This window comes from Gobius niger (genome assembly GCF_951799975.1).
Source record: "Gobius niger genome assembly, chromosome: 12".
NCBI lineage: Eukaryota > Metazoa > Chordata > Actinopteri > Gobiiformes > Gobiidae > Gobius > Gobius niger.
Window position 1 is genome coordinate 11,193,377 of NC_136863.1, and position 13,407 is coordinate 11,206,783.

Sequence of the window (13,407 nt, forward strand, 5' to 3'; positions counted from 1 at the left end):
TTGTAAGATCTTTCACACTGACAGATACACTGTTGTGAGGTTATGTAGAGGACAGGCTGAAACAGAGGAGGATGATGCTTTCAAGATGTCCTATACGCTTGGGGGGTGTAGTGTGTGCATTTGAATCTGCGTCCTCGGGCCCCGCATAGAGAACATTGCTTCCTGCTGCCGTTGCATTTCCTCCCCCGTGATGACGTCAAAGGCTCTGCTGCAGTCTGAGGGGAACTGGGATTCCTGCGCAAGATTCCTCCAATCTCTCCCACCGCTGCACACGGCATTCCCACGTGCATAAGCCGACTTCCTCCCGTGTGTGCAAATGCGCCTGTGGATTTGAATGATAATAGAGGCGCTGACCTGCGGAGAAGCTACAACGCCGCCGCGACTCTCTTTTTCTCTCACTTTCTGTTTTTGAGAGGCGGTACATGGCAGCCTCGATTCATTTTCATCAACTCTATTGCAAAAGCAGCACAAAACACTACAGATACAAAGAAAAATCATTCACCGAAGAATGGCAAAGAAAGAATAAAGTAAGTCGATGGATGATGGCAACGTGATCTGGTCAGAGCTTTGTTTGAAGCACCAGCCTTTCAGTTAATTAGGACTGAGCCCAATTACTTTAAGAAACTAGGGTATAACTGCTGTTGAAAAGTATAGTACTGAAGACAGGTACTAGTGATGGCCCAGGGGGTTACGAAAGAGCACTTAAAGGAACAGACCACCGTTTTTCCATACAGAGATATGTTCTTACCTGAGATTAGACGAGTTGATGCATACCTGTCTGGTCTATGTGCGTGCCCTCAGTCACGCAAAAAGACCAAAGATGTTGTTCGGATTTGGCATCTCCCAGCATATTCCTGTAGCTCCAAACGGGGGTGAAGTTGGAAGCGACCACGCTCTTCCACAGGCACACACAAAGACCAGACAGGTACGTATCAACTCGTCTAAGCTCAGGTAAGAACATATCTCAGTATGCAAAACCGGTGGCCTGTTCCTTTGAGGAAGGTACTCGGTTGTCTCAGCTTAAATAAATAAATAAAAAATACTGGTTTTGCTCAAAGAAATAGCTTTTTTTAAATAAAAGATGATGAACAGGATCATTCTGTTTTATGGATTTGGATGATGAAAAATGTAGTGTATATATACCAGAGAAAGTATTGTGTAATCGAGTATTTAAAAAGTACAAACACGTAATGGTACCTGCCAAGTTCTAAGTTATATTTGCTCTACCACCTGAGGCAGCATGACTCATTATTCAGAGTTTTTACTTCAGTTTATATCAATAATCCAGGTCTAGTTTTGACCTGGCAGCCGACTCAAAGGCGCATCATCTGTGACAAGGTGCAGGAGATGAGACACAAAGTCTTGGCTGAAATTGCAGCAGCAAAGCACACCTGCCACCCAAGTGGTTTTCTGTAAACATCATCAGAATAGCAAACTAACCTGCACGCTTTCTCGGTAAACACTATTGATGTTTGGATAGATGATTGAATGAGTGTGCGATCAGCATTTTCATGATTTTGACTGGCAGAACCACTGCCAATTTCTGCAATTCTGCATATCAAATGTTTGGGCTATGAATGACATCTGCCTCATGACATAAATAGCTGTGGTGGCAGCAAAAATAAGAATGCATCACAATTAGCATCTGCGAGTCACTGCAGTCCATCAATACACTAGTTTTTTTTTCATACAATCTTGAACTACACACCCAAAGAGTGGTGTCAGCAAAAAGGGTGAACTTTTGAGTCACGTGCAATTATTCACCAAACAAATGAGTCAAACTATTTTTCATTCTCTACGCTCACGTCGGTTGTTTTGTTGTTGTTTTGTGGATGCTATGTAAATTAAAGGGTATATAGGAAAGAACTGATCAGATTTAATTTGACTTCCAGTGTGCGGGCAGTGTTTCACTTGGCATCTATCAAGTGTGCGGCAGCAGCACTTAGAAACTGTCCCAAAGTCAAGGTCAGGGCCTCCCATCTATTTGTTAATGGATAAAGTAGAGCAGCATAGACATGAAGGGGGATGAGTCCAGAGCTCCCCACTGATCTGAGGACAGCCTGCCAAGGCTAACAGAGCTGACAGCAGCTAAAGCCCCTGCTCCCCACATGTGCTAATCTCTCAGATTTAAATGGGAACGCAGCACTGTGCATAGAGCCGGGCAAGCCTGTCTGATCCTTGACTGCATGTCTAAACACAAGCTCCATATTGAATATATAGAAAAACATTCACTTTATATATGTGGTTTATACAATGTGGATAAAGCAGATAAGGAAAGATATGCACAAGGAGAGAGAAGGAGTGCGAGTGTTGGCTGAGTGTGACTTGAGATTGCAGCACATTCAGGGCTGAAGAGCATGAGAAAAAGAAATGAGAGCAACAGGGAGGGCGGGCGAGTGCGAGAGTCAGTCAGTGGGAGGAGAGACTTTCTTTCTTTACGAGGGCAGACTGGGAACCAGCAAGAGGCAGGGAAACCATGACAACCAGACAACCAACCCTGGCAACCAATTCAGCGTTCTCACTGTCAGAGGCAGACTGTTGGCTTGGCAAGGGTTAATCCGAACTGAGAAAAGAGACAAGGAGACAACCGCTGCGTCCGCAATCAATCTTCAGTATGATTTATATGGAGTTGAGGAAAAAGGTAACAGCAGCAGGGTCTCCATTTCCAAAGCACCATTCATAAACGCAACAGCGCCTTATAAATGTAACAACTCGAAGCGGCGGCCGAGAGAGAAATTGCATCTCGGAAACTATGAAATTCTAAATAGCGTGAAGCGATAACATATTACCCCAAAAACACAGCAGCGGAGTGGAACAGCAGAACTCTATGATGGAAAAATATGATAGGACTTGGGCTTGAGAGAAATTTGCGCGCATGTGGTATAAGTGAAGAAAATGGACCGTAGCGCTTGTGTCAGCCCAACGAGATTCTCCACACTTGCTAACAGTGTGATGGGAGATATGCCCGGGTGACAAGCAAATAGAATAAGATGACAAAATACAAGTGCACCGCGAATGGCTCACTTACCAAGCACACACTCCCCTTTAAAGCACTAGACATGTCGTTGAATTATTAAGTTATGGTTTTAGGCAACATCGGACAACAATACTTGTGCTGGGGAGAGAAGAACTGCACAAAATGTAATTAGAGAAGACAACATTTAGATAAGCGTGTCCACAAACAGACACTACACACGAGTGAAGAGGCAAAATGAAAACAAGCTCCACAAGCTCATATTTTCCTGAAGTAACACAAGCTCGATTTGAGGGGGGGAAATGGCTCAGTTGTTAAATTAAAAGCGCTTGTCCAGCAACTCATTCAAAAGTCAGTGGACAAACCCTGGCTGTGACCGGCGCTGCTTATTGTTGTGTCCTTGGGCAAGAGACAATGAACCCACCTTGCCAGTGTGTGAGACCAGAGGAAGCCAATGGTGCCAAATGGGCCTTGTTTTATCTGTCGGTCTACCTCAGGGACACCAAGCACGGAGTTAATGAATGAGTGCAGCGTCGCTCTTTGAGTAACTTGTCATCTCGTGGTTGTAAAGTACAATCACTTTTTAGTAGCGGGTCCTTTACTCATGTGCAAAGCGAGTAGCACGTGCAAAAGTGGATCACCTGCAGAGTCGTTTACGAAATGGGGCCGTAAAACTGTAATACAGGCAATTTCAAATGGTAAATTTGGTATAACAGGCCCACAAATTGTTTTGGCAATTCTCCCACTCGCACTCGCTTTGTATTTACACCTGTCTTGATGATGGTGCCTTAACCGAGGGAATTTTCTCCAGTTCGGCATTGCCCAAATCTAAAAGCTTCTGGACTGGAGCTAACAGTCTTTTCGGCCAGTGTAACGCCTCATCTGAAAGCTCAGACCTACAAAACTGATCGAAACAGATCTTTTTCCTTGCGGTGTCGCCACATTTTTCACTGATCTCATTTTTTGCCACTATTTTGTTGAGTTTTTGTCACTTTTTTGTGGCTTTTATAATGCGTTTTTGTCACATTTTTGCCACTTTTGTTGTTGAGGTTGTCATCACTTTTTTGCTGCACTCCATCGCTTTTTTTTGTCAATTTTTTTGCCACTTTTTTGTTACTCTTTTGTAGATTTTTTGGTCACTTATTGATTTTTTGTGTGTGTTTTCATCCTCATTTTCTTCTCCTTTATTGTCGCTTTTATCAATAAACTTTTGGATTTGGGCTATGTCAAATTGGAGATAATGTGCCCCGTTCAGGTGGGGGTTAAGAGGTTAAGAGCAGAGTCTTTCATCAACAAAAATGCATCTAAAACTTCCATAACATTCTGTTCAATGATAATGATTTGTCTGCCTTCTCTCTCAGAGGTCAGCGATAGAGCCACGGAAACGCTTGAGCGAGGAGGAGTACCTAATGAGACTGTGATCAATACTTTGCCATAATTAATAATCTCCTCCACGGCCCCCGAACATTCATGGACTCTTTCCAATTCCCCCTTTCGGTTTTGCTTTCGCACCTCCCCCCCTCGATCCGCACTCCTCTCCTCATCATTAATCTCTGAAAATCGTTGGCTACATGCATTCCTCCAAATCGATGCAATTCCGCAGAGGTCTTGTCTGATTTACCACATGGCTGGGTCCCGGTATGAATCCAGACCGGCCCGGGGAGAAGGGGACACGCGGGGAGGCGGAGATGGGGAGATGGGACGGATAAAAGAGAAGACGAAACTAAGTGACAGGGAACATCATTGCGGCGAAGCCTCAAAGTCACAGGTGCGAAGAGCGTATAGTCACGCCCCTTCGATTGAGAGAGACTATTGAGGTCCGAAAATCGATACAGAGAAGCTGGTACAACTTTTATGGTATGTGCAAAAGTAAAAGGGAAGTGTGCAGAAAACTGGGGAATGACATGTAGAGGGTCATATTCAGAGTCTGCCAGACAAACAGTATGTCTTGATAAAATGTAGGCCTGGACAATACATCGTCCAATTATGATATCACTATACGAGGACACACAGCCAAAAACAAAAACGCGAGCTACACTACAAAAAATAAATATCAAGCATGGATTAAATTACTTGAATTGAGAATGTTTATCTTGTTTTAGTGGTTTTCACTATTTCTTTTCCCTGATCTGACCAAGATTTCTTTGCCTGCTTGATGACATGTCAGACTGCTTCTAAAGTAATCTTCCTTAAAATAAGAATATAAAACTGCCAATGTGACAAGAGCAAATTGCTTACCCCATTGGCATTGGATAAATGCATCTGATATAAAGACAAAATGTATTGAAACAAGTCAGAAATAGCAATAAACGACCAACTACATCTGAACCAGTCAAAACAACTCAATGCTCAATTTGAGACATCTATTTTTTTTGCAGTGTATCTTAAAAAATGCCCCCATTTCCCTATTCTTGTATTGTTATTTGACTTGAGGGGGGGGGGGGGCAAATCTTTACACTTTTTGTTTCAATTTAAAAAGGGACTAGATGCAAATTGTCATTTTTATACTCGCTGCTGCCACCTCAGGTCTTACGCGTAACTGCAGTTTCTATATTAGACTCATGCCTTCGGACCGAATTAACAATTTCTTGAGTGACAGTGCAGGATTTCAGAGTCAAGGCTAGGCAACTTTATTAATCGTACACAGGGCAACTCAATGCGCTTTACAAAAGAAGATAATGCGAAATTACAACCAGGTTAAGTTAAGGCAAAGCACATAGAAACATCGAGACATGGGAAATACACGATGACCAGCTATTGACCGGGGGGTGGGGCTGAAGAAGTAGAGTCGTGGTGAACAGGTCTGGGCTCATTCTACACAAAAGGACATTGCTGGAGCATGTAGGGGGTAGAAAAGACATAATTTTAACATTTTTAAACTCCATCTAGTCCCTTTTATTGAACTCAGTACTACATTGAAATGGTTAATTAAAATAATGCAGGTATCGGATATTGCCTTAGTTTTTTCCTCATACTTTACAACCCTAATAGTTACCAAATTTAACTACGAAACACATATTTCTGTCATTTCCAAGTGGTGCGAGCAGTTGGCCCATTGATGCTTTAACCTTTTTTGCTGTTGCTGTTGTTGTCCCAGATCCATTGGCTCGTTAGACTTAATCAAAAGTGTCCCCTCCATCCTGGCTTACATGCACACACAGGCACATATTCATAACACTAACAGAGAGCATACTGCCGGCCTCAGCTGCGAGCTCCACACACACGCGCGTCAGCACCAGGCTCCCACCATTAGTATCCATTTCAGGGCTGAGGGAGCGGGACTGTGGCTCGGGCGGACAGTCGAACAGCTGAGGCCGCGCGGGCTTGGCTTGCAGCTCCAACGCTTCTGATCCAGCACACTTACACGCTCCACTCCTCTGCTGGGAGCAATGCACAGCAACCAGTGGGTCAAGAGTTCTCTGACCTGAATTTCAGCTCGCCCCCACCCCACCCCTCCCTCTGGATCTCGGCTGTATCATCTCGGTCTTTCATTTGCTTTACTCGCTTGGCAGTTTTTCCACTAGGCTGGCGACTGTTCTGGGTAATCTTGTGAACACGAGGGAGATAGACAGCTGTTTTGTAGGCCAGACGGGACATTGAGATTATTATTATTGGTGACGTGGGTCAGAGGTTGCATATATCGGAGCACCTGCATGGCTCACACGCAGAAACCTCGGGCTGAAAATGTAAGTAAATCGCTATATAAATCCAGTGCATTACAATTAATATCAATCAAGAATCACAATGTGGAGATTAGATTGTAAGATTTCAACCCTTTATAGGGCACTCATTGAAATACTTTGAAATACATCATTTCAAATTAAGACTGTTGTTGGGGGACAAAACACAAGTTCAGTTCTGTTAAAAATCAATATCATGCAGAATTTTAAGTATTTTCCTCCCCCTACATGTTGCCGCAATGTCCTATGTAGAATGAGCCCAAACCTATTCACCACAACTGCCTCTAAAATCCTGCACTGTCGCTCAAAAAGTTCTTACTTCAGGTCCGAAAAACCGTCATGCCCGAGCTTAATATACAAGGTGCAGTTACATGTATGACCTGAGGTGGCAGTAGTGAGAATAAAAATAACCGATGGCAACATAAAAACATACTCCTAGGGTTTATTGGTTCCTTTGTCAAGAAAATACTATAAATATGAAAAATAGGTGCAACGGGCATGTCCAAATATGGACAAAACTAATTAACTTTAGGTTTAAGTGAACGTATGATCAAAAATGGTGCCTGCCTTTGTCATGCTGTCATTTCACTACATCTTCAATTATTCACCAATAAAATGTGTGCGTTTCATCAACTTAGCATGGTTAGTTTTGAAGTTATGTAAAGAAATGTACCATGACTTTAGCCAGACTTAGGTCTTGCTCAGACTTCAGAGAAAACTTCAGAGAAAACAGGAAGTTGAGAGCGCGACAGGTCTCTGCTGAGCCACAGAGGTGGGATGGGGTGATCTCTTCTGATTGGCTGAGTGAGGACTACATGCTTCTTTACCTTACTGATATGTAGCAGGGAGGCCATATGTAAAGTGTGCAGAAATTACCAAAAATAGTCACTTGCCCTATAAAGTTTGTATTCTCTGTTTTTACTGTAAAGTGCTGTGGTCACCTTGAGTGTTGTAAAGGGCTTTATAAATAAATGTTGATTGATTGAATGTTGATTGATATAGGGTTAAACTGCAGTAGTGGCAGGTTATACACAAAAGATTTCCCCATTTGCAAAGGACTATGTACTACCTATTTAGCAGCATCGGTAATTTGCTAATTGTGACCATTTTAATTGGATTTCCAATTCGTTTTGCAACTTGTCATGCAGTGATACACCGTATGGACACAACAAAGGTACTTAACATGTGCCTCCTCATTGACAGAATTGACTGAACAGTTCCGCTCACTTGTCATCATCAGGAATATCATCTGCTGTGAAACCGTATGGATCTCTTCCAACAGACAGGAAATCTCTGCCAGAAAACATTGATCCCAATCTACTCTCCCAGTATCAGTCAACGTCGAATTAGTGGTTTTTACATTACCGCAAAATGGATGAGAATGCCGCGGCTGAGTTTGTGTCAATAAGAAGAGCAAACCCTTGCTTTGCTTTGATGCTGAAAGATAAATTCTAACTGTGCTTGCACACGCTGCAATAGAGAAACCCACATCGCTGTTGCATCAGTGGAGGCAGAGAAAACAGCTGGACACTGGCATCTTGTAAGCCTCGTGAAGCCACTACAAAAAGCCGGGAGACTGTGAGAGCATGTGCAGGGAAGACGAATACACAGGCAGCTTTTTTGTTAGATGAACAGTCAATACGAAAGCCCCTGAAGCACACATGATTTCACTCTCCAAACGTCAATCAAAGAATCAAGGAGCCTCAACGCATCAGCCTCCTGACTCGATATCCCACTCATGCAAGAACAACGACCTGTGCTGGATTAACTGCCACTGTTTTCTACACAATGGGCCTCTTTTGCTCTAATCGCTGGTCTTTAGGAACAAAGTTAGGGGAAAGAACAGTAAAGAATTAACAAAGGAAACAAAGAAGTAATTGATTGCGCCTTAAATCTGTGCACTGGCACAATACTAGGGCTGAACAATGTGATGAGAAATTGTAATATGTCATTGCACTGTTTTACTCATCTACACAATAGGCCCCATTTTCACTAATTGCTAATCTTAAGGAACAAACTTAGTAAAGAACAGTATTGAGTGCATGTTAAATCTACAAATGTGAATCTTTGGTCAAACATCACGAAAGTTCCGACAACCTTGCTGCACTTACGTCGCAATCCTGGAACATGGACGTAAGCGCTAATTCAAAGTCACACACACAATGGCAAAAGTAAATTCCACAGTTTCACACAACGAACAATGAAGGACCGACCATTTTCCGACCCTGTCACTCCGGTACAATAAGGCTATATGGCTTTAAAATGGCTTCTATGCCTCTGTGAGTGGAGACCAATCAGTGACCAGCCAAGCAGACACTCCGTATCTAAAGATTCCATCAGGGACAAATGGCCACCTGACAAAGATATCATAGTCGTGCAGCAGGGGAACTGAATGGGGAAAAGGTAAGGAGGGTGAGAGGCGCTGTACGAGAAAGAGAGCTAACTTTGGGAAAGCATTGGCAATATTTATGCGCACAGACAAAATTAAGTTAGCTGCTTACATTTAGTTTCAAATCTTCATCATGATATTACAATTGTTCTCACATTGCTATCAATACTGATCATTCGGGGCTGCACAATATGAAGTAAAGTGGAATCCATTGTAAGTAATAGGTTTGCATGAATAAAACAATAAAGCTTGGCTACCTCACTGCCTCAAATGCGTTCGCCTTTCTGATGTGAAATAAGCCCATTCAATAATGTCCTATCAGTGAAAGTAGGGCAGGTAAAATTGAACCATTGTTGCTGCTCAATTGTTGCTTTGTTTGCAGTAAGACCAGGTCCAGGACACGTGAATGCGTGCGTGTGCACTCGCCGCGGGGACTTTGGGCGGCGAGGGGGGATTAGATCAGGAAGCCGGAGCAGAACCTCAGTGGTGGCCATGTGTATGTGTCAGGACAGAGCCTAATCACTTAATGAACTGCACCACTCCTCCGAGCAGGACAGCCAGATCAAGCGCAGGCCTTCCGCTTTCACCCTTCTAAGAATACCAGCCAACCCCCGTCCAGGATAGCTCGCGGGGGGATTTAGCCTAGTGGACAGTCCCGGATGTCGCTCACAGCAGCCAGGACAAGCTCATTGGGCGCTCCAAGTTGCCAGACCAACCTTTTCCGCCGGGTCTGGGAAAGGGATGTGACAGATTAGCGGATGGTTAATGGCCGAATGGGATATTATGCAGCGTCATTAATCTGAATTGGTTTGGCTTGAACAGGAGAGCATGGGCGCCAATAAGCAAATGATTTTTTCAAACATAGAAGACACAAGCTCAGTTATTAATGCTCCCTTTGAGGAGTAATTGAAATGACATATGAAGACACATGTTGCGGAGGTTGATTTATGCGAGTTGCAACATGGTTTAAAAAAATCAAAATGAAAGGTCAACACAGTCTGACGCATAAAAGCTAATGAAGCTTAGGGTTGAGTTATGAACCGCGCCGGCTCGTTGCTTTGCCTTGACTCCTCGCCGATACATCACACAAAGAAAAAAAAAAATGCACCAGAAAACCAGGCGCAACACTTGACTTAAATGCATCTTGAGGAGCAGCAATGATCTCCCTGACACGTTATCATTAGGCAAACACGCATTCGTGCCCAACAGACCATAGTGCGAGCTCTATACAAGCATAAAAAGCCATGAGACAGAGCTAAAGCCAAGGAGTCTGGCTTGCCACAGTGAGAGATCCTCCACTGAACACAAATTATTAAACATGAGCGGCGGTGGTGGGAGAGGGAGGCGAGCCAAGGTAATTTTAGTACTGAATTTTGTGTTCATTTCTTATGATGAAGGAATGGGATACAGCATACTAACTTTGCATCAGATTTTACACGGGTAAGAGCGGTGGTTGCAAAGTATCACCGATATGTTTCTGTTTCTCTGCTCCTTCAGCAGTTCAAGAGTTGGGAGATGATGTTTGCCCCCCCGGCTTCAGTGAATGGACAGAGAGAGACCATTTCGAGATAGGCAAACGTTTACACAGGCACATGGTTCAAGCGCAGCGTGACCACCTGGACCTTGGCACAGAGGCAAGAAGCGGCGTCTTATGGTGGCCAAGCAGATGGGAGGGAGAATCTCTCACTGAGAGACCCCGAGAGCCGAGAAAAACTCAAAACTGTTATTGAATGCAACTGCAGTGTCATTGCTGCTGGAAAGGATGTGCTCTACTTTTTATGCATATAGACCAGGCAGCAGCACAAGCACCAAGACTCCATCCCTCCTCCTCCTCCTCCTCCTCCTCTTGCCAAGGTATTCTGTCAAGCTTGTGCTCCACATCCAAAAGGAAAACCCATGTACGTAGCCCAGTGCTGCGAGCCTATAGGAGAAACGCCTGTCTGCTTTGCTTTGCCTTGCCTTGCCTGCAGACTAAGAATAGATCAATGTATCAGGCAAACAGGGATTAACTGCGCTGAGGTCCAATCCCAGGGAAACGCTCAGCCAGCCTCACAAATACAGAGCAAATTTGAGCGAGAGGGCGCCCTGCAAAAAGTTCCACCTTCCTCCTGCCCCCCTTCAGCAGCAGCAGCGGCATGTCCCCCCGCTTCCAATGTCATCCAGTTCGGGGGGGGAGAGACGGAGGCACACACACGCACACCCTTCCCAAACGCCGACGCACATGCAACAACAATGCAAAGCCGCAACAGCTCGTCCTAAATCCCCCCATGCTGGTCATGATTATGTCAGCGTAGGGAGAGACCGCTGTGCGTTCTTGTCCTATAGGTAGATCCAAGTACCATGCACCTGTCGCCACGGGTCAAAAATGTGAACTCGCGGAGGGAAATAGTGCCGTGCATTGAAACTAACCTGTCTGTCCTTTCCCCAGCGTCTTCTCCAAACGGTAAGGTCCCACGTAATTGGCATGTTGGGCACCGCTGTTGTCTTTACCGGACGATGACATGTCGAAGGGAAAATCAGTCACTTCACGCAACGAAAACACTCCGAAGCGCAGTTTTCTTTCTTTCTTTTTTTCTTTTCTTTTTTGTTGTTGTTGTAATCTTGTTAGTCCACTGCTCTCTCTCCGCTGGCTCCTTCCTCTCTGCTGCTTCTCGATGTGCGTTTCTCTCTATCCTCACTCGCTGGCTGACAGTGAGGAGGAGGCGAGGTACTCTCTCTTTCTCTCCTCTCCTATCGCTGCAGCAGACGAGCCGCAAGTGCCTTGAATCTCATTGTGGAGCTGCTGGGGAAGCTGCGCTGACGGACAGGCGCGCGAGCCAATGAGAGCGGAGGAAAGGTGTTCTCAAGGGAGGCCTCCCTGGATCTCTGTGTTTTGGATCCTGCGTGTATTTTTATCTCCTGAATGAATCAATGCTAGTAACGGGAGTGATCGCTCGAATTATGCATGCAGAAATTCTTGAATTAGACTTGAAATGTTACATTGAGCCAAAAGTTGGTTGGAACACATATTGTCCATGAGCAAGACACTTATGAATGTGCTCGGAGGGGTCAGTGGTGTTTTCTTTTTTGTATTTATTCATTTCGTGCTGGGATGGGGCAATACTGGTCACCCTCAATATTCATCCCAGTTACTGTAATGTGTTTGGTTGTGACTGAGTGCCTGCATGAAAACCAACCGTATCACCTTGAGTGCAAAATTACAGCAGTACTAAGTAACTTTTGCCCCTAGAGGCCATAAGCGCCACTGCAGGTGTCGTAGCATGTTGCGTTTTTTTATTTTTATTAATTGTCTGTGAGAGTAAATACTAAACTGACAGAAAAGACAAAGGAAGAGAGGGATATTGTACATCCAATTGCACAATGGAGATCTTTTTTTATTTCGCCGGCGCTGGCCCGCAGTTAGCTTTGCCCGTTAGCCTGTTAGCTTCTTCTTCGGGATTCCGTTAGTGTGTGTTGCGCCTCCGACCGGGTGCAGGCAAAGTTGCAATTGTGGTTTTCTGGCCACAGGCACCGGGGGTGATGAAATACCCCCCTATCATCCCATTAACACTTGTATTACCCTCAGAGAAACTACGGAAAGGATTTATTAAGGTAAAAATGTTACTTAGTACTGCTTTAAAAGTGCCATACTTTTGTACACGTTTTTGGTGCTTATATTTATTGTGCTATGTAATTTCTGTGTTTTTGTCTTGTATTCATTTTTTTTTACCTTTAACTTGATGAGCATGTCATCTTTGCTGCACTTTTGAAATGTACTATAAGCGAATCTTAAAGTTGTTGTTTTGAGCAAAAATAAGGCAAGTCAGAAAACCACAGATAATTTAGTTTGACCAGGCAGGCTTGATGCACAATTGTTTGTACTTTTACATACAAGTAAAATAATAATACTTTAACAAAGAATTGATTATTTCTTCCGCCATTATCATCACCATGTTGGTTACAATCCTCGATGAAAAACAAAGCTGACAAGCCTGGGTTCCTCCCTCCCTATATTTGTATAGTGGGCCCCTGTGTGCCCATCATTTTGTAACAATGCTTGATGTCTTGTTTTCTCACTAAGCTCAACAAAACTAAGCTAAACTAACAAACAATTTTGCAGAGGCAGAAAGCTTTCAGTGGATTCATAAATATTTATACTGGCTTTATTTACCGAGGTGCTATCACTGCGGCGGAGGCTTGTACACATCCGGGCTGTGCCTACCCCTCTGCATTCTCATTCCCCTCTGGTTTCCACTTGTCCTCTTAACTGTCCCCTCTCTCACCTGCTCGCATGGTCGGACTGCAGTGTGTTGGCCCTGGATTCATTTCACACACCAGTGGTCTGAGCCCGGTGACTGTAGTCTTGGCCCCTGTCACTGTCTCTC

The 13,407-nt window shown here is 44.2% G+C and overlaps 1 protein-coding gene across 3 annotated transcripts in view; it reads right to left on the reverse strand.

The window, feature by feature from the left end:
* LOC306972062 (serine/threonine-protein kinase BRSK2) overlaps nt 1-11,790 on the reverse strand; it is a 237,188-nt gene extending 225,398 nt beyond the window's left edge. For all 3 annotated transcript variants that reach the window (XM_079568514.1, XM_079568513.1, XM_079568512.1), the window contains exon 1: nt 11,453-11,790. In XM_079568514.1, coding sequence (XP_079424640.1) covers nt 11,453-11,546 — 94 coding nt within the window. In that variant the 5' untranslated portion in view covers nt 11,547-11,790. The remainder of the gene's footprint in view (nt 1-11,452) is intronic.
* Between the last annotated feature and the right edge of the window lie 1,617 nt (nt 11,791-13,407).